The 25,514-nt window shown below is 45.9% G+C and overlaps 1 protein-coding gene across 1 annotated transcript in view; it reads right to left on the bottom strand.

Moving 5' to 3' along the window:
• The window catches only part of LOC106546310 (neurexin-2), a gene marked incomplete at its 3' end in the record, with an annotated part of 196,117 nt that overhangs the window by 163,408 nt on the left and 7,195 nt on the right, over positions 1 to 25,514 (bottom strand). The window contains 1 exon segment of the mRNA XM_087705333.1: positions 8,957 to 8,974. Coding sequence (XP_087561459.1) covers positions 8,957 to 8,974 — 18 coding nt within the window.

The following is a 25,514-nucleotide window of genomic DNA, read 5'->3' as shown; positions in this document are numbered from 1 at the left end:
ATTACATTCTCAAACCCCCCACAGCTTCAACCTCAAACTGTCCACCGTGGACCTCGCCCCATTCCTGAGAGGTCCTTAAAGGGGGTGTGTATAAGCGCACCAGCCTGCCTTCCGTCCCTGTCCTACTGTCCCCATTCATTGTATTCATTTCTTTGTTCATGTCCATGTCTATATTTATACCTGCTATTTTGTACATGTTTGACAAACTAATAAATACAAATAAACGTGTTCCCAAATCCTTCTGACCACAGGGTGGAGAAGGCTGACTCAAATAAATAAAATAAATCTCCACTATTGGATGCTTTGGTCTACGGTTCCCGAGTTTTGATTAAAGCTCAGCCAACTGTTAGCTACCTCTTTTTAATCAACGTTTATGGGACACAGCAGGCAACTTACAACAGTTCACTTAGTGACCATTCAAAGTCACAACATTATTGGGGGGAAATGACAATACCATGACTGAATACCATTTTTCACATTTACAACCATTGCGGCATCCCTGTGGCCATGTCACACGGCCATAGGAGCCGAGGTGGAGCAGTGGTTAGAGTGCAGTACTGCAGGACACTTTAGCTGACTGTTATCTGCAGTTCAGCAGTTCAAATCTCACCGGCTCAAGGTTGACTCAGCCTTCCATCCTTCCGAGGTGGGTGAAATGAGGACCCAGACTGTGGGGGCGATATGCTGACTCTGTAAACCGCTTAGAGAGGGCTGAAAGCGCTATGAAGCGGTATATAAGTCTAATTGCTATTGCTATGTCATCGTGACAAAAGGTATCATATTTATGATGGTTGAACTGTCCCAGGGTTACGTGATAACCCTTTTGTGGCCTTCTGACGAGCAAAGTCAATGGGGAAATTACAATCATTTTAACAACCGTGTTAATAATTGAACAACTGCAGTGATTCACTTAACAACTGTGGCAAGAAAGGCCATTACACAGGGCAAAACTTATTTAACAACTGTCTTGCTTAGAAACAGAAAGTTTGGGCTCAATTATGGCTGTAAGTTGTACCTGTACATTGAGGCTGATGAATTTTTTCCCCCCTAACCCTGACCTTAACAAGCGGGTTACTAACTTAAACCACTGCTGTGATTCACTTCCCAATTCTGGCAAGAAAGGTCGTAAAGTGGGGCAAAACCCATTTAACAAATGTTCTGCTTAGCGACATAAATTTTGAGCTGAATTGTCATCGTAGATTGAGGACTCTGTATTCTATGACATAAGAATGCCTCCCCCAAATTGGGGGAACGTTGACTTCATGAAAAGTTTTTAGGCGGACGCTTAATTTTTTTTAAGAGTTAAGGGCTTCTTATTTTTTAACCCATTCTGATTCTTGCAAAAATTCAGCACTAGGGTTGACTTAAGGCATTCGCCTGATGGAGTTGATGTTTTGTTCCATAAACCAAAATTTACCGAAATCAATATTTCCAGCTCCATCCTGAACCCAAAGTCGCAACTGGTATATCAGATTTCATTTCTCTAGGTTCACAGCCCTTTAGCGCCTATGTTCACAAAACAGATGTAAGCTCGATAACACAGGATCAACCGTAGAGAGCTTCAAGTTTCTAGGTTCTATGATATCTCAAGACCTAAAATGGACACAACATCAAAAACGTCATCAAAAAAGCACAAGGAAGAATGTTCTTTCTGCACCAACTCAGGAAGCTCAAATTGCCCAAAGAGCTGCTGATTCTGTTCTACAGAGAAAGGATTGAGTCTGTCCTCTGCACCTCCATCACTGTCTGGCTTGGCTCTGCAACCCAACAAGACAGACGGAGACTTCAGAGGAGAGTCAGAACTTCAGGAAAAAACCATGGCTGCCAACCTGCCTTCCATTGAGGACCTGCACACTGCAGGAGTCAAAAAGTGGGTTGTGAAAATATCTACAGACCCCCCCTGGACATAAATTGTTTCAACTCCTACCCTCAAAACCACACTATAGGGCACTGCACACCAAGACAACTAGACACAAGGACAGTTTTTTCCAACATGCCATCACTCTGCTAAACAAATAATCCCCACAACACTGTCAATAATTTACCAAGACTGTATTACTATTATTCTTCTCTTCTTTCCTAGTATCTGTCTCTTCCCACTTATGACTATAACCATGCTGCTTGTATCTTTCAATTTATATTGTTTTTATTTGTCTCCTAGTACAATTTGATTGCTTATTAGTAACCTATGACTATTACTAAGTGCAGAGGTGGGTTGCCAATTTTTTTGCTACCGTTTCGGGAGTGCTCCAACACGCGGGATGTTTCTGCGCATGTGCAGAAGCGTCCAGGAGGGTGGGTGGGTGGGTGGAGCCTCCTGCCGCTGCTACTACTAGTTCAGCCGATCTGGGCCGAACCAGCAGCAACCCACCACTAACTTAGTGTTGTATCTTATGATTCTTGATGAATGTATTTTATTTTTCTTTATGTACACTGAGATCATATGCACCAAAGACAAATTCCTTGTGTGTCCAACCACACTTGGCCAATAAAGAATTCTATTCTATTTCTATTTCTATTATTTCTATTATTTCTATTATTTCTATTTCTATTTCTATTTCTATTATTTCTATTTCTATTTCTATTTCTATTTCTATTTCTATTTCTATTCCTATTCCTATTCTATTTCTATTCTATTCTATATTTATTTCTATTTCTATTCTATTTCTATTCTATTCTATTCTATTTCTATTCCTATTCTATTTCTGTTTCTGTTTCTATTCTCTTCTATTCTATTCCTATTCTTCTATTTCTATTTCTATTCTATTCTATTTCTATTTCTATTTCTATTTCTATTTCTATTTCTATTTCTATTTCTATTTCTAATTCTATTTCTATTCTATTCTATTCCTATTCTATATTTCTATTCTATTTCTATTTTTATTCTATTCCTATTCTATATCTATTTCTATTTCTATTCTCTTCTATTCTATTCCTATTCTTCTATTTCTATTCTATTTCTATTTCTATTTCTATTTCTATTTCTATTTCTATTTCTATTCTATTCTATTTCTATTCTATTCTATTTCTATTCTATTTCTATTTCTATTTCTATTTCTATTTCTATTTCTATTTCTATTTCTATTTCTATTTCTATTTCTATTTCTATTCCGTTGGTAAAAGAACGTGGAAGTACAGTATTTGCCCACCAAACAAGTTGCTGAACATACTAAGCCCCTCTGCACAAGCTTAGCGTGTTGCACAAATCTTTTCCAGACTCGGTTAAGCATGGTGTGTGACAACAACCTCTAAGGTGCCCCCAAATTGCAATTTTTAATGGAACTGAAGGGAAGGAAAATGAAAGACACGGGCCGTAATCATATCAACGGCATTTTAATAATTGAATGTGCATTCAACGTCAATGAAATCAAATTGAGTTTCTCTCCTGGACCCAACACTGCCTCGTTCCACATTTGCTTTCTGGAGTGTAACTTCTGGCAGATGGTCTGGAAAAAGATGTTGCATGTCCCTTCCTCTAAGCCAAGGTTTCTCAGCCTTGGTAATCTGAGGATGGGTGGACTTCAACTCCCAAAATCCCCCACCCCTCTCAAAGCCCATTGGCTGGGGAATTCTGGGAGTTGAGGTCCCACGTATCTCAAAGCCTGCGAGTTGGGGAATGCTGGGAATGGAAACTCACCTGTTCTGACCCCCCTTCTTCACTCGTTCACAAATGACAGTCAGACAGAACTTCAAAGGAAATATCTTTATCAGTCCTGGCTCAAGCTGGCTGCGAGCCCAAAATAAACATAGATAAAGTCTCTGGCAAAAAGGTTACGGAGCAAAATGCAAAACAAAACTCTTACAGCAAACCAGGTTTTCAGGAAGCAAAATCACTTATCCAAGTGTCCCTTTGAATCAGGTTTACAGAAAGCAAATCACTCATCCAAGTGCCTCTCACGAACAACGAACCACAACCGATGAACGACGAACCACGAACGAACGTTGACTTCTGCAACTAAGGCGTGGCACCATCCGTCTTTTATCTGCAGAAGACGACACTAACGAGCAACAGCTGCTCATTATTCCTGCACCCCGACTCAACTCACAGCAAACTTCTGCTGAGTCACAACACTCACCCATCTTAAAGCAGGCTGGCTGGGGAATTCTGGGAGTGGAAGTCCACATGTTTCGAAGCCAGCTGCCTGGGGAATCCTGGGAGTTGGAATCCACCCATCTTCAAATTGCCAAGGTCGAGAAACACTAGTCCTCCATTCCTATCCTTCTCTAAGCCCTTATGATCTATTTCTACCCATTCTCTAGGCTTCTGTCCATCCTTCGTAGTGATCTTTCTCCTTCTTACCTGCAATTCCAGGAATCCAAAGCCCAAAGGAACCTAATTTCCACTGTGGAGAGATGGGATTTTGAGCGTGGGGGCTGTGGGCGCTCTCACAAAATGGCTGTCAGGCCTGTAGCCACCTTTTCTTTGAGATCTTTAGCCTGCCACACTTCTATTATTCTACTATGCATTTTCTGCTGTGGGAAAATGGGAGTGGGGATTGTAGGAGTGAGATGCTATGTATCCATAACAACATTCTTTCTAGGAAGCCAAGGTCATCTTAATAAATTGGAACTTTATAAACTGGAGCAATACTTTGCCTTGGACTCTGATTTACTTTTAGATGCTATTTGGATCCCTAACAATGGCTAGCATCACACACACACAGACACACACACAAGACAAATTGTAAAACACAGGTGCCATCTAGCTTGCCCACAGTGCTCTTTATCAAGCACTTTAGCTTGGTTTTTTCTTCTTTTTTCTGAATACCCTGTTTCCCCCAAAAAATAAGACCTCCCTGGATAATAAGCCCGATCGGGCTTTTGAACGCATGCGCTAAAATAAGCCCTCCCCTGAAAATAAGCCCTCCCCAAAAATATTGCAGCACATCCAGCAGCCATGAGGTGACCACTCCTGCCGGCTCCTGCACCTCAAAAAAATAAGAAGACCTCCCTGAAAATAAGGCCAAGCACTAATTTTGGGGGGGGTCAAAAGAAAATAAGACCCTTCTTATTTTTGGGGAAACATGGTAGGTGGGCAGACTGTGGGTTCCCCTGGCCACACACAGCCCAGGAATACTCTTGGAAATAAAGGTAGTACAGAGCCAGATGCTTTTGTATTCAGCAGGAAAATGTCCCCTGTATGTGTATATATGTGTGTGTGTGTGTGTGTGTATGTATGTATATGTATGTATGTATATATGTGTGTGTGTATGTATGTGTATGTGTGTGTGTATATATGTGTGTGTGTGTGTGTGTGTGTGTGTGTGTGTGTGTGTTGTATTTGTGCTGATAAATAAATAAAGGGAGACTAGTATAGATCTATTTCAAGCTATTTAGCTCTCATCAGCTAGCCATACCCTTACTGGGATTCGAACCTGTGCTGTATTACATATTAGGCAGTTATGTTAACCACTAAGCCACAAGGTTCTCCTCGTTTATCAGCTGAGCCAGGGAAATAGGTATGTATTTCCTTGTGGCTTAGTGGTTAACACAACTGCCTAATATGTAATACAGCACAGGTTCGAATCCCAGTAAGGGTATGGCTGGCTGATGAGAACTAAATAGCTTGAAATAGATCTATACTAGTCTCCCTTTTTTTTTTTATCAGCACAAATACAACACAAATGTAACAAAGGCAACAGTAAAAACATTGGCTTTCTGTCGTGATGGTCTCTTGTGATGAGCCGATAGACAGAGAACGGAAGCAGTATGCCTCCTCCCATATTTGGGCATACCAGGGGTTGTGACACTAAATACATATTTTATATATATATATATGTATATATAAATTCAGCCTAGGTGGTGAATGAGCCCACACCAAGGATGATCCTGCTAACCAGGTAGAGAATTATCATCTGCGATCTAAGGTAAGGATTTGTATTCAAAGGATGTCTCGTCGGCTGCAGTTTGTAATTGTTCCCACCAGGGCCTTTTATGTCTCTCTCGCAAATTTGGGGATTTTTCAGAAATGAAGGCGGATGTGCTCTAGACTCGGATCAGGGAAATCCCCGCTGCAACTTGGATTTTCTCCTGGCCCATCGCCACTGCCAAAGTTGTCAATGAGTTTGCTGTGACCCCAGGGGAGCTTGCTCGAGATATACAGTGAGTCATTATATCACTCTGCTGAATTAAATCCCTTGTTTAATTAAACTTCAATGAAATTTAGCGCTGCTCTATCCGCACCCATGCAGAACACCTCCCGGGCTTCCCTTCGGGGCGCAGGATTTGGCAGGCCGTTGAACTAAACGAGGAAATCCCACCAAGGGGCAAGAAATATGACTTTCAAACAAAATATCTCTTCTATTTTCTCCTCCCTCCTTCCCCCCCCCTCTCTCTCTCTCTCTCTCTCTGTTTTTTTTTTAGCTGTTCTATTGAATAGCAGAATATTGCTAGGCTTCCCTTCTTTTGCATCATATGAATGTCCTTGTTAATTCTGAAGTTTCCATATTCTGTTAAAACATGGCAGATGCATAAAAAGAAAAAAAAATGACCCAAACATCCAACATTAAACAAATAAATAAACATAAACATTTAAATCCACCCTGGCTGAATGCTAAAAATGAAAAATAAATTAAAAACCTGATACATTCTCCTCCCCTTACATAAGGTAAACGGTAAGTGTTCCCTTGCACATTCGTGCTAGTCGTTCCCGACTCTAGGGGGCGGTGCTCATCTCCGTTTCAAAGCCAAAGAGCCAGCACTGTCCGAAGACGTCTCTGTGGTTAAGTGGCCGGCATGGCTCAATGCCGAAGGTGCATGGAATGCTGTTCCCTTCCCACCAAAGTGATCCTTATTTTTCTACTTGCTTTTCAACTGCTGGGTTGGCAGAAGCTGGGACAAGTAACGGGAGCTCACTCCGTTATGCAGCGCTAGGGATTTGAACCGCCGAACTGCTGACTTTGGTGATCGACAAGCTCAGGGTCTTAGCCACTGAGCCACCGCATTTCTTTTCCCCTTGCATAAGGGGTCTGTAAATATTATAAACTTTCCCATCTTTATTTAACAAGAAAACTACATCGTATAAACAAATATTTCAGATGAGGAGGTCTCTTATCTAATAATCGAATTGACCCAACATCTAATCTATACATAAAGCAAAAGAATTTGTTTTCTTTTTTGTTATTGTTGTTACTGCTAGATGCATGTTTTTTTTCTGTTTTATTTTTCTGTTTTGTATTTAATCCTATTGATAAAACGTTATAAATATATACATGAAAGAAACATAATTGCATGTGCAAGTAATCCTCAAGTTTTTTGCGCTTGTGCCAGAACCCCTGAAGCACTTCCAGGTTGAAAGAATTAGCTCCTTCCACATCCCCAACAGGAGCTGGAGTGAAGGAGCTCAACTGCTCCCCATGGCAGTTTTCGGATCTCAAGCACGAGCTTGCTAGTCTCCCGCCCAGCTTTCCAACCCCTTGAGTTGCCATGCTCCTTAGTCCTCACGTTACAACTACAATTGGGACCAGAATTTCCTGTTAAGTGAGTCGTGCCTGATTTTACAACCTCTTTTTCTGCCATGGTTGTTAAGCAAATCACTGCGAGTTGTTCAGTTAAGCAAGTAGTTTAGTTTACTTTATTGTCATTGCACACCGTACCACGAAATTAAATGCCCTCTTCAGGGTGCATTAAAACTATAAAAATAAAAAGACATCCTTTAAACTCTATACAAACTGAATGGAAAACTCCGATATTGTATTAAAATTACGTTATACAGTAGAATTCAATATAGTTACCGCCCTGGGATAGAAGTTGTTTTTCAGCCCCTGTTTTTATTATCCTGTACCGGCTGCCAGATGGTAATAGTTCAAAAAAAAAAAAAGGGTGCCCAGGATGAGATGGATCTTTAAGGATGTTTTAAACTCTCTGAAGGCAGCGGGAGCTATAGAGCTCTTCCAAAGAGGGGAGGGGGCAACCCATGATCCTCTGGGCAATGACTTCGACCCTCTGGAGCGCTGTCCTATCTGCCCCTGTGCAATTAGCGAACCAGACACAGGGGCAGTTAGTTAAAATACTCTCTATGGTGCAGCGGTAGAAGGTCACCAGCCGTTTTCCGTTCAGTTGTTGTTTTCTGAGAAGTCTCAGATAATATAATCCCTGCTGGGCCCTTTTGACCAGGGCTGCAATGTGAGTTATCCCAAGTCAGGTCCTCTTTTTATGACAACATCCAGAAACTTAAAACTGACCACTTGCTGCTCTCGGTCTCTATTGATTAAGCAAGGGCTGTGTGTCCGATCTATTCCTCCTGTAGTCCACTATAAGCTCCTTGGTCTTCTTGGGGTTAAGGACCAAGTTATGGTCTCCACAATAGTCGTTAAGTGAAACCGCCGAGCTGCCGATCTTTCTGATCGACAATTTCGGCGTCCTTAGCCACTGAGCCACCGGCATCCCTAACAAACGTTTCTACTAAATGAACAACTGCAGAGATTCATTTGACAACGGCGGCAAGGAAGTTCGTAAAACGGTAAAACCCACGTTAACGTCTGTCTCGCTTAGCCACGGAAACTTTGGGCCCCATTGTGGTCGTAGGTCGAGGACTACCTGGTCCTGTACCTGGAGGGTGGAGGGAACATTATGGGAAGCCCTAGACGGAATCAAAGGTTCCCCCAGTGAAGGATGAAACGCAAATCCTCACTTTCCCCAAAGTTCTCCTGTGAAGTCAAACTCGTAAAGGGACTTTCATCACATGCAAATAACAAGGGGGGGAAATAATTCAAAGACGAACCCACGCACCCCTTCCCCGTACCCAGAGGCCACCGCGTAGACAGCGAATCCAAAGCGGGAGAAGATGTGAAACAACACACACACACATACCCACAAGCCCTATTTCCAGGGGGAGAGGGAGAAGCCTCTGCAACTCCCCCACAACCTTTGGCACCATCGCAAACCCTCCTGCCTCCCCCTCCCCACGAGCAAAATAACACACCTCCAAAGAAACGTCAGAGAAAAACCTACTCACCTTCCATCGTGAGCTCTTCTGCCGGGAGGACGCACGAACGAAGGAAGCAGGTGAAGAAGAACGAGAGAGAAGAAAGGGGGGGGAGAAAGAAAAGTTAAGATTAGAACAACTGATAATCCAGCGAAACGAAATGGGATGAGTGGAAGATCAAGGGCGTGAATTTTAAATGAAAGAAGGCAATTTCCCTTGGGCTAAAGCCTGAAACTGAACCATTTTATTGTGGCTGGTGGAGCTGGCAGGAGATTCGGACAGTGAGGAGGTTGGGGAGGAACATGGGCCAGTCCTGGGGGGCTGAGGAATGCTCAGACGAGGGATCTGCATCGGAGGCAGAGAGGCAGTCGTGGGTTTCAAAAAAAAATTAGAACCTCTTCTGTAGGTGTGGCCTGCTTTGTGGGAGTGGCTTGCCGGCCATGTGACTGGGTGGGAGTGGCTTGCCGGCCATGTGACCGGATGGGCGTGGCCAACTTGTAAAATGTGGTGAAACTCACTTAACAACGCTCTTGCTTAGCAACCAAAATGTTGGCTCAGGAACTTTGGCATTGAAGTGTCAAGTTACAAGACCCTCGGCACCCCTAACTCTTTAGGAAAAAAAACCCCAGGGGTGTTCAAACTTGACAGCTTTAAGACTTGTGGACTTCAACTCCCAGAATTCCTCCTCCAGTCATGTTGGCTCAGGAACTCTGGCATTGAAGTGTGCAAGTCTTAATGCTGTCAAGTTACAAGACCCTCGGCACCCCTAACCCTTCAGGAAAAACCCAGGGGTGTTCAAACCTGACAGCTTTAACATGCCAAATACATGCCAGTTGTCAAACGCCCAGATTTTGATCATGTAAACTGCCATCATATAGCGGCTGTGACCAGGGGGGCATTCGCCCAGGTACGCCTGGTGCGCCAGTTGCGACCCTACCTGAACCGGGAGGCCCTCACAACAGTCACTCGGGCCCTCGTGATTTCTAGGCTGGAATACTGCAACGTGCTCTACATGGGGCTGCCCTTGAGGTGCATCCGGCGACTTCAGCTAGTGCAGAACGCAGCCGCGCGAGTGATCGCGGGTGCACCCCGATTCACCCGCATTACACCTATCCTCCGCGAGCTGCGCTGGCTACCTGTCGATCTCCGGATGCGCTTCAAGGTGCTACTGATCACCCATAAAGCCCTACATGGCAGTGGATCTGGATACTTGAGAGACCGCCTTCTGCCAATTACCTCCCTACGACCTATAAGATCTCATAGGTTAGGCCTCCTCCGTACTCCATCGGCCAGCCAGTGTCGGCTGGCAACTACAAGGAGGAGGGCCTTCTCAGCAGCGGCCCCGACCCTTTGGAACGAGCTCCCCGTAGAGATTCGTACCCTCTCCACCGTCCAGGCCTTCCGCACAGCCTTGAAGAACTGGCTCGCCCGTCAGGCCTGGGGATAAGGACCATTACCCCGCCCGAATGTTGTATGCATGTTGCTTATTATTTTATTATGTGTTGTCGTCTTAGTGTTGTATTCCCCCCTCCCTGGTTTTCTGTGAGCCGCCCTGAGTCCCCTCAGGGAAAAGGGCGGCCTACAAATAAAATCAATTCTAATTCTAATTCTAATTCCCTCCCATTTTCTGACAGTAGAAAATTGTGACAGGCCTGAAGGATGGCTTCCAGTTCTGAACTTAAACATGGAGATTCTATAATGGTCATAAGTGTGAGGAGGGCCAGTTGCAGGTCCCCTTGTTCAGCGCTGTTGCAACTTCAAATGGTCACTAAACCAATGTTTGAGGAATCAAAATCAGAATAGAGCTGGAAGGGACCTTGGAGATCTTTTAGTCCAGCCCATCTCCATCGCTGGTCCATCTCCAGCAGGAGATGCGATACAGTTTAGGACAAGTAGCTGTTTCAGTCTCTTCTTAAAAGCCTCCAGTGATGGAGTAGCCACAACTTCTGGTGGCAAGCTGTTCCACTGGTTCATTGTCCTCCCTGCTAGGAGCTTTCTTCTTAGTTCCAGGTTGCTCCTCCCCTTGATTAGTTTCTCTCCATTGTTTCTTGTCCTGCCCTCTGGTGCTTTGGAGAATAACTTGACCCCCTCCTCTTTGTGGCAGCCCCTCCCCAAGCTATTGTGTCACCCACAATTCTTCTTTTCTTTAGACCACCAGACCCGAATCCTGCAACCATTCTTCATATGTTTTAGTCTCCAGGCCTTTCGTCATTTGCTCTTCTCTGAACTTTCTCCAAAGTCCCAACATCTATTTTTGTAATTCGGGGACCAAAACTGGATGCAATTATTCCAGGCGTGGCCTCACTCAGGCTTTATAAAGCAGTGACTAGCGGTCCAGGTATCATTCTGGTTTCCTCTCCACCCATTTAAACAGGAGGCCTTTCGGAGACCCTTCCCAGGGTAGGCCCGATTAGGAAACGAGCTGGTTTGCTCTGGTTTCAAACGTTATTAATGGCATTTTGCTACCCCTCCAGCACCGTCCCTTGGGTAAGGATGAATCGGGCAGCATCGAAAACGCTGCAGCTTTTCTCATCGTAATGTTTCTGTGCTCAAGAGAATTCCGGCAGTTTAATTTAATTTCAACTTGCTATAACCCTTGGCTTGCCCATAAAAGGGGGGGGGGAAAGAGATAGAAAAACTGGTTTCCTGAGCATGTGTAGACTGCCTTTCATTCTCTCTCTCTCTCTCTCTCTCTCTCTCTCTCTCTCTCTCTCTCTCTCCCTCCCTCTCCCTCCCTTCCTCCCACTCTCTCCCTCTCCCTCTCTCCCTCTCTCTCCCTCTCTCTACCCCCCTCCCTCTCTCTCTCCCTCTCCCTCTCTCCCCCCCTCCCTCTCCTTCTCCGTCTCTCCCCCTCCCTCCATCTCTCTCCCCATCTCTCCCCCCTCCCTCCATCTCCGTCTCTCCCCCTCCCTCTCTCTCCCTCTCCCTCTCTCTCCCTCTCCCTCTCTCTCCCCCCTCCCTCTCTCTCTCTCCCTCTCCCTCTCCCTCTCCCTCTCTCCCTCCCTCCCTCCCTCTCTCTCTCTCTCTCTCTCATTGACTAAACAATGCATCCAGAGGTAGGATTCAGCCGGTTCTCTCCGGTTTGGGTGAACGGGTAGAGCGGCAGGCTCTGCCCACCTGCCCCAACGTAATGCACAAGCACTGCCCATGCGCAGAAGGCAGTGCCCATCCACAGATAAGGCGCTTGCGAGCGTGCTCACATTTGTGAACCGGTAGGGAAGGTAAGTGAATCTCACCACTGGATCCATGGGATTAATTTACTCGTATTTCAGGTGAATATTATGAATTAGTTGCATTAAGATGAGGGCTGGAATAGATGGCCTCCAAGATTTCCAATTTCATTCTAAAACTATCTTCATGCATTGGTCCAACACCATCCTTCTTCATTTATTCATTTGGCATTGTTTATACCATTTCCCATGCATCCATTTCTAAGCAGTTATGCAAATATCAGGCACAATACTTGCAGAAATAAAACACTAAACTGAGAATAAATAAATAAAAATCTGATTGGTCTGATTTCCCTCCCCCCCCCGCCCCAAAGCTCCAGTTTCTGCAATCCAACTTGTGCATGATTTATGCACATTTCTGAAATGCTATTATGTAGCGCAGTTCAACAATCTGTGGAGGGAAGGAAGGAAGGAAAAAAATGGGAGGGAGCTGGAGAGGAGAGGAATGGGAGAGAAGCAGGGGGAAGGAAAGAAAGAAAAACTTGGAAAGGAAGGAAAAGAATTGGAGAGAAGGAGAGAATTGGAGAGAGAGGAAGGAAGGAAAGGAAAAAGAGGGAGGGAGGGAGGAAAGAAGGAAGGAAAGAAGGAAGGAAAGAAGGAAGGAAAGAAGGAAGGAAAGAAGGAAGGAAAGAAGGAAGGAAAGAAGGAAGGAAGGAAAAGAATGGGAGGGAAGTGAGGAATGGAATGGGAGAGAAGAAGGAAAGGAAAGAAGGATAAATTGGAAAGGAAGGAAAAGAATTGGAGAGAAGGAGAGAATTGGAGAGAGAAGAATGAGGGAAAGGAAAAAGAGGGAAGAAGGAAAGAAGGAAGGAAAAGAATGGGAGGGAATTGAGGAGGAAAGGAATGGGAGAGAAGCAGGGAAGGAAGGAAGGAAAAATTGGAGAGGGATGGAAGAGGGAAAGAAGAAAAAAGAATTAGGGAAGGAGGCAGGAAGGAAGAATTGGAGACGGAGAAAGAGGGAGGGAGGAGGGAGGAGAGAAAGAAGGACATAGAATTATGGAGGGAAGGAGGGAGGGGAAAAAGCAGGAAAAAGAATGAGGGAGGGAGGAATGAGAGAAAGGAAAAGAATGAGGGAGGAAAGGAGGGAGGGAGAGAGAGAGAGAAAGGAAGAAAAGGAGGGAGAGAGAGAGAAGGAAGGAAGGAAGGAAGGAAGGAAGGAAGGAAGGAAGGAAGGAAGGAAGAAAGAAAATTGGGAAAGGAGGGAGGGAGAGACAGGATGCCTCAACATCCCCATTTTTTAAATATTTAAAAACAGCCCCCAAACCTACGTTGTTTCAACTGTGTCCCAGGGAAGATATACCATCCCTTAAGAAAGAATGATTTTATCTTTAGCGACTCTTTAGCCACTTGTCAGGCTTTTAATCCCTAAGTTCTTTTAATGCCCATTTTTGTATCCCTTTTCCCTCATGCTTTTAAGTGTTATGTTCTCTTTTTCTTCTCCCTGTATCTGCCGCCTTCGGTACTTGCCAAAGGAGAAGAGCAGAGCAGAAATCAAGCAACTGACATCTTTGGTCGAATTTGACGTCCTTATATAAGCCGCCCCCTAAGGCCTGAAAGACCCACATGAGCAGGAGGGGCTCATGATCGAGACCTCTGCGACATTTATGACCACCGGGCGGGTGCACAAATCACCCCTCGGAAAGGGTTAGGGGCCTCGTGGGGCTGAACCCACTCCCACTCATCTTCCATTCAAAGATTGAATTATTGTCACCGGCCGCTCTGTTTTATTTCTAGCTGAAATTCAGGCCGGGCCTCCCTGTGAGAAGCTGGGATGATTATTGATCATTGAATCGATTTTACATGATTCCCCATGTTGTTGGCTGGCTAATTGGGCCCTTAGCCATCGAACAGACGCCACCAGTGACTGCTAACCACCAACGCACCTTTCTCTGAAATTTTAAATGGGGAGGGCTTCAACTGGGTATAGAGGGGCTGTTGTGATTTGGGGGGAGGGGGGGACAGTGGTCCTCTCATCACTAATGGACTATAATTATGTTTTTATTACTTTGTAGGAAGTTAACACCCACCCCTCCGCTAGAAAAATGGAATATTTTAGGAAATATTAAAAGGGATGAATATTTCCCCCTGAAAGGGAGCAAGAAACTCCTCTTTCTCAATGGGACATTAAGGCCTGGGCCAGTCTATTCTACATAACAAAGGTCTACCTCCTTCAGGCGGAGCCATAGTAAAGGTTTATTCAACATCAACTCAGCACAAATCATGACAGAATGGAGAAACTCCGGTTTGACAGCTCTTTTATATCAGAGCTGTCAAACAGGCAACCAATCAGAACGACGTTAGCTTCCTTAGGCGCCGCCTACATTGACCGACCAATCCTGTCATCGGGGGGAGATGATTGACACTTTGCGTTTGCCCAGTCTCAGACATAACAATCTACCTCCTTCAGGCGGAGCCATAGTAAGAATTGCCCAAAGCCCTTTCATTACATCATCACCTAGCAAGAGTCAACCAAGCCTGGGACTCAGGACAGCCTACAGAGCTGCGCATGCATGGCCCCAAGTGGAGTCTGACAACCAATCGGAATGCAAGCTCGAATTCAAAAGCCCAACAGTGGATATAAATCTCAGGTGGACACTTTTTCCAACATTAACATTAACCCGCAAGAAATCTCATCTCAGTTTTTGTTATTTGGGGTGACTGTGTTTTATCATTGTCTTTTTATTTTATGTTCAGTCAGCTGCCCTGAGACATATTATTTATTGCGCAGCCTGGATAAAAGCCTGGATAAAAAGAACTATTAAAAAAAACAGAAAGAAAAATGGATTTTCCTGGAATGGAAGGTAAAATCCCAGGAACCCAAAAAAAGGTTTGTGGCCCAAGGTAGGGGCGAGGTCCCCCTTAAAGGCAAAGGTTCCCCTCGCACACATGTGCTAGTCGTTCCCGACTCTAGGGGGCGGTGCTCATCTCCGTTTCAAAGCCGAAGAGCCAGCGCTGTCCGAAGATGTCGCCGTGGTTATGTGGCCGGCATGAGTCAATGCCCCAGAAAGCGCACGGAATGCTGTTCCCTTCCCACCAAAGGTGGTTCCTATTTTTCTACTTGCATTTTTTACCTGCTCCCGAACTGTTAGATTGGCAGAAGCTGAGACAAGGAACGGGAGCTCACTCCATTATGCGGCGCTAGGGATTCGAACTGCCAAACTGCCAAACTTTCTGATCAACAAGCTCAGCTTCTTAGTCATTGAGCCACCACGTCCCTCTTGGAACAATGCAATCCTCTCGCCACGCCCACCTCCTACCAGAGACCTCCTACCAGAGACTGGCTCAGCTCCTCAACAGACTCGGGTAGGTAAACTGAGTCACGGTTCTTTGGGAAAGAGCTGTGGTTGCAGCCCCCCCCCCTTTCCAGCAACGTAGGTGACATCTGTTGGCAGGTGGCGGGGGGGGGGGGGAGATTTATCCGAAGCCAAGATTGACAAAAGAAAGGGAGAGCGCACACACGCACACACAGCCTACACTGGTGACAAAACAACGCCAAGCTAATTAATGCAATTAGTAGCAAATGATCAACGCAACACAAGAAGCCATACAACTGTAATTAGCACGGAACTGGGCAAAAATTCAGCATTTTTTGCCATCTGCGGGGGAAAAACCCTCCCTGCTTTGCAAAAGGGAGGCTGCTGGTTATATCGGGAGCATGGATAGCAGCAGCGAGGGGAGGGGAGGGGAGAGGGAGGGGAGAAATCTAGGAACAAAGCAAGCGATGAAAGGGGAGAGGGACAATCCCACCTCTTTATCTGTTCCAGCCTTGAGGACAACAGCGGCATTGGGGCAGGTTATGAGGAGGGGCGGGGGCTGGATGCAAATTCTGAGCCAGCCTTAATCAGAAGGCAGGTTTCACTCCAGGTCCGGCGGTGTAGAGGGGGGGGGGGCTTTGAAGCAAGAGCAGAGTCCTTGCTTTGCAGGAAGTCCATCTCGGATTCAATCCTGGTCCTTTCTGCCTCAAGAGGAGTGGCTAATGGACTAGACCAGAGGTCACCAACCAGTGGTCCAATGGTGGTCCCTGAGAAAATTTTGGTGGTCCACAGAAAAATTATTAAGGTAAAGGTAAAGGTTCCCCTTGAATATATGTGCTATTCGTTCCCGACTCTAGGGGACGCTGCTCATCCCCGTTTCAAAGCCCAAACGCCAGCGCTGTCTGAAGACGTCTCCGTGGTCATGTGGCCGGCATGACTCAACACTGAAGGCGCACAGAAGGCTGTTCCCTTCCCACAAAAGCAGTGGTGGGTTTCAAAAAAAATTCGAACCTCTGTGGGTGTGGCCTCCTTTGTGGGAGTGGCTTGCCGGCCATGTGACCTGGTGGGAGTGGCTTGCCAGCCATGTGTTCTCTCTCTCTCTCTCTCTCTCTCTCTCTCTCTTTCCTTCCTTTTGTCTCTCTGTCCCCTTTTCCTTTTTTTCTTTCATCTCTCTCTCACTTTTTCTTTTTTTCTTCGTTTTTTATTTCTTTCTTCCTTCCTTTCTTTCTCTTTCTCTTTCTCTCTCTGTGTGAGTGTGTGTGTATGTGTGTGTGTGTGTGTGTCAGTGGTGAGTTTCAAAAAATTTTGGAAGCTCTTCTGTAGGTGTGGCCTGCTTTCCGGGTCCACTGGTGGAACCTCTTCTAACCAGTTCGGTAGATTTGACGAACCGGTTCTACCAAACTGGTGCGAACTGGTAGGAACCCACCTCTGCACCAAAGGTGGTGCCTATTTTTCTACTTGCATTTTTTACGTGCTTTCGAACTGCTCGGTTGGCAGAAGCTGGGACAAGCAACGGGAGCTCACTCTGTTACGCGGCGCTAGAGATTCGAACTGCCCGACTACCCACCTTTGTCAACGATCGACAAGCTCAGCATTTTAGTCGCTGAGCACTGTGTCCCTATATTTGCATTTTTATATTGCACAAAATACTATTTTGCCGCCCAATCCCGAAGGACTAGACTAGAGGATCTCTCTTTTTCCTAATTTGGCATCCTAGAAAGAGAAGCCAGGTTCCCATGACACGGGCAGCCCGTAGGATGCCGGAGCGATATCCGGCTTCAACGCCCACCACGTGAGCTTTTTATCTCTTCTTTGTTCTTTTGCTGACGTGACATCCTCCGTACGCCCGCCCTGTTTGTTTTACACCTCAGGATTCGGTGCAAAGTCGTACAAGTCCCAGAAAGCAGGTGAATTCGGGAACTGCGTGTGACACATGTTGCCTGAACGAACGGTGCGGGAACCCGCCAATTCCGGCAGCCCGAATTGTTCAGCGAAGGCTGGAGGTGCCAACAGTGCAGAGTCCACATTGTGGGTATGGCGGGGGTGGGTGGGGGAAGGAAGGATTGTGTAGGCTTTGCAATCTTCCGTCGGCCTCCCGGGGGCCTTTCCACCCTCTCACTGCCCCTCCAAAAAGGTTCCTCCACCACCGACTGGCTGCAAAGCTTTGGAACCATGCCCAGAGTGAAACCGCTCTGAAGGAAAAACGAGAGGGCCTTTACAGGCAGATGCCACACCGGGCGCATTCTCTCTCTCTCTCTCTCTCTGGCAGCTGGGCCGACCTTGGTCTGACCTTGCAGGAAGCACCCAGACCGACTAGGCCTGGAGCCCCTGCGACAAGAGGAAGAGCTCAGCAAGGAGAGGGGGGGGGATGCGCCCATCACGGAGAGCATGGCTAATGGGAGGAGGCAATGGGTGGCACTGGAGCCCTGAGCATGACATGCGCAGACGGCGAAGGGGAGAGAGAGAGAGAAAGGGATGCAAAATTAGACGAGCAGAACAAGGGAAGAAGACCCAGCAAGGCAGAAAGGGAAGATGGGGTGGAAAAGGAAGAGGGAGAGAGATGCAGAGAGCCACGGAAGCCCACAACTCAGAGGCTCAACACCAGGCAGAGCAGTTTGATAGGGATTTTTTATTTTCCTGCATTTTAACTGAGGGATTTATTTAATCGTTCTCTTTCCTGCCCCGAAAATCCCCCCCCCTCCCTGCTCTTCGTGGTGCCTGTCCCCCACTGCAACCCTGGGGGAAGGTTACAATGAGAGACAGCGAGACTGAATCTGGATTGGTACATCACAATTTTCCCCAGACTTGATTTTAAAAAAAAAAAAACTCCTACTGAACCTTCGAGAGGGCGTTCTGGGCGGAATTGCTCCCATCTACCCTGTCTCCCCGAAAATAAGACCTCCCCAGATAATAAGCCCAATCAAGCTTTTGAGCACATGTGTTAAAATAAGCTCCCCCCCAACAATAAGCCTTCTCTGAAAATATTGCTCGCCGTGACCCGACAAATGCGCGAACGTCAAAAGCGTGCCGACAAAACCGTGGCGCTAAAACCGCGATGTCAAAAGTATGCCGACAACAGCACGGCGACAAAACCGCGCTGACAGAAGCGCGATTTAAGTTAAGGTAAGGTTTAGGGTTAGGTTTAGGGTTTGGTTTAGGGTTAGGATTACAGCGCGCTTCTGTCGGCGCACTGTTGTTGGCGCGCTTCAGCGCTCATTCGTCGGCGCGGTTTTGTCACCGCGGTTTAGCCAGGCGCACTTTTGTCGTTCGCGCATTTGAGGTGGAACCATTGCTCGCTGCCTCCTACACCTCAAAAATAATAAGACCTCCCTGAAAATAAGGCCAAGCACTTATTTTGGGGGCTCAAAAGAAAATAAGACCCTGTCTTATTTTCGGGGAAACACGGTAGTTAGCTTCACATTCACACGGACACAGAGAGAGGAATGGGGGTATGGCTGTGTGAAGATTTTCACATTCACTGGTTTTGATCCCAGGTCTTCTCTTTGCGGTTTTGGCCTGTTTTATGTTTTCGACTTGTCACCCCGCCATTGGATGCAGCTTCAAATCCTCTTCCAATGTGTGCACATCCAAGATACACACACAAACACACATACACATGAAGAATAAGAATACAATTTGTGATTGAAAGAGGGGAGGGGAGGGAGTAGGATGCAGAGGGAAGGAGATGGGATCGACTGTCGGTCGATCAATCATAATATTTCCCTACTGGGTCCTTAGGCCAATCAGCAGATGGTCAGTGGGTTGGGGGCAGATCTCATTTGGGGGGCGGGTGAGGATGTTCCTAAGGGCCTCCTTCATGGCAGACAAGGCTCTTATCCTGGACCTATTTCACTGGAGGCTTTTTAAGAAGAGACCGGGCCGCCCTCTGTCAGAAATAATGTAGGGTGTCCTGCTTGGGTGGGGGGTTGGACTAGATGACCTACAAGGTCCCTTCCAACTCTGTTATTCTGTTAATGAAAAGCTAAAACATCAGATGAACAGTTGCAGGAACTGGGCCTGGCTATTCTAGGGAAGAGAAGGACCAGGGGAGACAGGAGAGCATCTTCCAATATTTGAGGGGCTGCCACAGAGAGGAGGAAGGGGGTCAAGCTATTCTCCAAAGCACCTGAAGGCCAGACAAGGAAGAATGGATGGAAACTGAACAAGGAGAGATTCAACCTGGAAATAAGGGGGAATTTCCTGACAGTGAGAACAATCAACCCATGGAAGAGAAGTTGCCTTCGGAGGTTGTGGGAGCTTCATCCCTGGAGGCTTTCAAGAAGAGACTGGACTGCCATCTGTCAGAAATGGTGTAGTGTCTCTTGCTTGGGCAGGGGGTTGGACTAGATGACCTACAAGGTCCCTTCCAACTCTGTTCATCTGAATCTATCTAAGATGCTCAAAGGCCTGGAGGCAAAAACATACACTGAACAGTTGCAGGAACTGGCCCTGGCTAGTCTAGGGAAGAGAAGGACCAGGGGAGATAGGATAGCAGCCTTCCAGTATTTGAGGGGCTGCCCCAGAGAGGAGTTAGGGGGTCAAGCTATTCTCCAAAGCACCTTTGAAGGCCAGAGAAGGAAGAATGGATGGAAACTGATCCAGAAGAGATTCAACCTGGAAATAAGGAGGAAGTTGCCTTCGGAGGTTGTGGGAGCTTTCAAGAAGAGGCTGGACTGCCCTCTGTCAGAAATGGGGTAGGGTCTCCTGCTTGGGCAGGGGGGCTGGACTAGGTAGCCTACAAGGTCCCTTCTGACTCTGTTATTCTGTTAATCAAAATTTATTTACAGTCCAGCCCCAAACACACAGGCCTTATAATTCCCACGCACCTTCCTTGTTAAGGACTCATTCTACAGAACAGAGTTCCAAGGCAGGCTTTCTTTTATTAAAAACCATTGCAAAAAAAACAAAAAGTCTTATTTAAAAATAAGGTGTCCTTGAAATGGCACCGTTTCTGGGGGCACATGAAGCCGTTATCACATTTAGAGGATGCACCGTGGGGATGATGCACAGGAGCGGAAGATCACCCTCGCGCACAAATACACCGCTACTACTTGCCGTTGTTTCAAGCCGATGATCATGAATTAGCTACTCCGCTGCACACATTATGAATATGCGAACCCCAGAGTTAAAACGTGTCTGGTAACCACGTTCCTTTCCAGCCGACGTGTAGGAATCGCTCAGCAACAAAAGAAACATGCTTTGCCTATAGCCAGAATCCTTTTTTTTCCCCTCCCTTTTTCTCCCCCACCCCCTTATTTATTTTATACAGGTTTGGGGCGGGGAGAGGCAGTCTTTTACTACCAGGTTTTCAGTTTCAGATATCAGCTGAGCAAGTGGGAATTGGTTCTTGCACAGGGAGAGAAAAACAAGATAGCAAGTCAAATCGTTGTGGAAACCAGGGACGAAATCGGCTCCCTTCTGTGAATCTCTCCTTATTTCTAGGTTGAATCTCTCCTCGATCAGTTTCCATTCCTTCTTCCTTCGGCCTTCTGGTGCTTTGGAGAATAGTTTTTGACTCCCTCTTCTCTGGGGCAGCCCCTCAAATATTGGAAGATGCTCTCCTGTCTCCCCTGGTCCTTCTCTTCCCTAGACTAGCCAGGCCCAGTTCCTGCAACCGTTTTAGTCTCCAGTCCCCTCATCATCCTGGTTGCTCTTCTCTGCACTCTTTCTAGAGTCTCAATATCTTTTTACAGTGTGGTGATCAAAACTGGATGCAGGATTCCAGGTGTGGCCTTACTAAGGCTTTATAGAGTGGAATCAGTACCTCCCTTGATCTTCATTGTATCCCTCTGTTAATGCAACTTAGGATTGCATTAGGGAGACCCCTTCTTCTTTGGGGCAGCCCCTCAAATATTGGAAGGCTGCTATCATGCCACCCCTGGTCCTTCTCTTCCCTAGACTAGCCATGCCCAGTTCCTGCAACCATTCATCGTATGTTTTAGCCTCCAGTCCCCTCATCATCCTGGTTGCTCTTCTCTGCACTCTTTCTAGACTCTCAACATCTTTTTACAGTGTGGTGATCAAAACTGGATGCAGCACACTATAAAAAAAATAAGATTTAATACACATGAAAAATGCTTATCCCTTACAACAACAATGGCCATTACAATACATTACATTAGAGCTGTGGAGGCGCAGTGGTTAGAATGCAGGACTGCAGGCTACTTCTACTGACTGCCAGCTGCCAGTAGTTTGATTCTCACCAGATCAAGGTTGACTCAGCCTTCTGTCCTTCGGAGGTGGGTAAAATGAGGACCCAGATTGTGGGGGGCAAGAGGGTGACTCTGTAAACCGTTTAGAGACACTATGAGGCAGGATATAAGTCTAAGTGCCATTGCTATTGCTATCTATCTCTATATCTGTCTATTTATTATCTATCTATATCTATTTATCCATCCATCTATCTGTACATCTATCTAAGAGCCATGGTGGCGCAGTAGTTGAGAATGCAGTATTGCAGCATAATTCTGCCCACTGCCAGCAGTTCGATCCTGACCAGGTTGACTCAGATTTCCATCCTTCCGAGGTGGGTAAAATGAGGACCCAGATTGTTGGGGACGATAGGCTGACTCTGTAAACTGCTTAGAGAGGGCTGGAAAGCACCGTGAAGCGATACATAAGTCTAAGGGCTATCGCTATTGCTACACCATGAGTGATTGTGAAACAGATTCTGCTAATTAAAATCCAACAGGGATCCAAATCCCATTCCCATTGTCCCAAGACCCTGGAAAGCAGAGACACTCTCTGTCCCCATGAATTCCGAGGCATCCTCTGTTTCTAAAACTGACTTCAGCCCTGTGTGGGCTCAGAAGCTTCCTTAGAGAATTAAAAAAAGAAAGTGAAGGCTGTTGCAGCCCACGGCTTTGTTCAAAAATCTGTCCACACCTGCCCTTAAACCGAGACAAATTAAGCAAGATAGTAAGAAATCCTGCAGGGGATTTCTGAGAGTGGCAAGGAGAAGCCTGCAAAAATGGATATATTGGTTAATCACATCTTACGACCCCAGTTGAGCATCACATTTCCTGCCACAGTTGTTAAGTGAATCACTGCAGTTGTTAAGTTAGTAACAGGGTTGTTAAGTGAACGTGGCTTCCCCCCCCGTTGCCTTTGCGGGTCAAAAGGTCGCCAAAGGGGATCACGTGACTCTTGGAACACGGCGACGGTCATAAGTACGAACCAGTTGCCAAGCTTCTGAATTTTGATCCCATGCTGCAACGGTCGTAAGAGTGAACAATGGTCCGAAATCATTTTTTTTCAATGCTGTTCTAACTTTGAATGGTCATTAAGTGAACTGTTGTAAATCGAGGACTACCTGTATTGCAACTAAGGGACAGGCCATTACGAAGTAACTGAGTCAGCCAAATCCTAGTCCAGATTTTTGCAAGGAGAACAAATGAAATGGAAGACTTTGAAAGGTCCACTCAATCATAAAGCATGATTTCTGCTTTCATGATACTGGTCCTCATTGTTATTTACATTATGCACATTTACTGTCGTCCCAAGAGCTTTGGGTGGGCATATGCAGTTCTCTGCCCCTTTTACCTTTTGCCACAAGGAAAGTGCCTAGTTCACTCAGTGATTAGATTTACACAATGCATTAAATAGCATAGCTGAGTTATCAAGATATGACTGTACAATATGTAATCCATATTATATAAAAGCCAAGTACCACTCACTCATCACATTCTGGAAATCTCCAGAACCGTATAGCCTACAAACTTCAAATTTGGCATGTGTGTTCCTATTGGCTTCTAGGTGCTCATTAAGAAAGGATTTTTCAAAATGATCATTAGTATTTCTTATACAGTATTTAACATGTTCTGATGCTAAGGAATTCTACTCTCCCTCCCCACCTGAAAAGAGCTCTGTTCCAACTGCCAGTTGCCTCACATTCCGTTACCTCAGTTCAAACTGGCAAACGTTCCACTCCTTCACTCAGGAGCAGTCTGGGGCTCCTTACAGTACTAAACGTGGATGCCTCACTAAAACCTCTACGCCTTCCACCTACGGAACTGTTTCTGGACTCAAGGCAGCAGGAGCGATATTCCCTTATGTGTTTCAATCACCGACCACCACTGATCCAACGGATTGTGAATCGAATTTCTCCTGCATCACATAGTTTCGTCGCGAGGCACAGGTATTTAGCTAGTATCTAGCTAGTGAGAGCCGAGGTGGCGCAGTGGTTAGGGTGCAGTGGTTAGGGTGCAGTACTTCAGCCACTTCAGCTGACTGCTAGCTCAGCAGCTCACCGGTTCAAATCTCACCGGCTCAGAGTTGACTCAGCCTTCCATCCTTCCAAGGTGGGTAAAATGAGGACCCAGATTGTGGGGGCAATATGCCGACTCTGTAAACCGCTTAGAGAGGGCTGAAAGCCCTATGAAGCGGTATATGTCTAACTGCTATTGCTATTGCTAGTACGCAAAATACCTGCTCCATTTTAGTCTTGTGCGGCAAATTGTGTGAACCCAGGCAAGTAAAGCTCATGGTTGAGCAAGGATTCAAACTTGGGTCATTGCAATCCTACAGCCCAACTGCTTCCCTGCATAGATAGGCAAGCATTTAAGAGTCCCTGCCATCTCATTTCGCACCTCTTTCTTATTCTCTGGCTGGGCTCACCCAACATACTTAACTTGGTTAGTGAATTAACCCAATTTTCTGGATTTGCACACAATGCAGAATAATTAAATTGCCCAAAAGCTGCTGCCTTTGCACAATATACTAAACCACGTAAAACCATACACGATTAAGACTAAAAAAAGCTTTAATGTATATTGTACTGTTAATACAGCTAAGTAAGACTTCGGTTGACCTGGCTAAGAATGTTGTGGGAATGCAGCCACCGAATCATAAGCCAGCCACCACGTTAAGCAAACAAGCAAGAAAGTCCGAGATTAAAACTAATTAAGCTTAACATACATGAATGCAGCTGCCAAGGCTCTCACTGACCTAATTAAGTGTGCATGCTGTGTGGACACAACCCCGAAGGATTTATGTGCACCAAGGACAATGTGTGTGGGGAGGCAGCAGAATATTTCAAAATGTAAGAATATACAGAATAAGAGAGTTGGAAGGGACCTTGTAGGTCATCTACTCCAACCCTCTGCTCAAGCAGAAGACCTTATACCATTTCCGACAGATGGCAGTCTATTCTCTTCTTGAAAGCTCCAGTGATGGATCACCCAGAACTTCCGAAGGCAACTTCTGTTCCATGGGTTGATGGTTCTCACTGTCAGGAAATTCCTCCTTATTTCCAGGTTGAATCTCTCCTTGATTAGTTTCCATCCATTATTCCTTATGGTCTTCAAAGGTTCTTTGGAGAATAGCTTGACCCCTTCCTCCTCTCTGGGGCAGCCCCTCAAATATTGGAAGATGCTCTCCTGTCTCCCCTGGTGCTTCTCTTCCTTAGACTATAGCAATAGCAATAGCAGTTAGACTTATATACCGCTCCATAGGGCTTTCAGCCCTCTCTAAGCGGTTTACAGAGTCAGCATATCGCCCCCACAGTCTGGGTGCTCATTTCACCCACCTCGGAAGGATGGAAGGCTGAGTCAACCTTGAGCCGGTGAGGTTAGAACCGCTGAACTGCAGATAACAGTCAGCTGAAGTGGCCTGCAGTACTGCACCCTAACCACTGCGCCACCTCGGCTCTCTACTAGTCATGCCCAGTTCCTGCAACCATTCTTCCTATGTTTTAGCCTCCAGACCCCTCATCATCCTGGTTGCTCTTCTCCACACTCTTTCTAGAATCTCAACATCTCTTTTTTATAATGTGGTGACCAAAACTGGATGCAGCACACTATAAAAAACAGGTTTAACACACATGAAAAATGCTTATCCCTTACAACAGCAAAAGTAATTACAATTTCACCATGAGTGATTGTGAAACAGATTCTTGGGACATTTGAAGTTAAACTTGCAGGTAGATTTGACACATGTCAGGGTGCTCCCTTATTCAAAAAATGAACCACTGATGCAGACAGCGCCAGCAATATTTTGTCCACCACCATCCCCAAAAAACAAAAACAAAAAATCCCTGGACATCCTTCTCCTTCATAAATAAAGTTGACTCAGCCTTCCGTCCTTCCGAGGTGGGTAAAATGAGGA

Source organism: Thamnophis sirtalis, unplaced genomic scaffold (genome assembly GCF_051295495.1).
Source record: "Thamnophis sirtalis isolate CommonGarterSnake01/CBP01778 unplaced genomic scaffold, rThaSir2_p1.2 scaffold_2, whole genome shotgun sequence".
NCBI lineage: Eukaryota > Metazoa > Chordata > Lepidosauria > Squamata > Natricidae > Thamnophis > Thamnophis sirtalis.
This window is presented reverse-complemented; position numbering and strand designations above follow the sequence as displayed.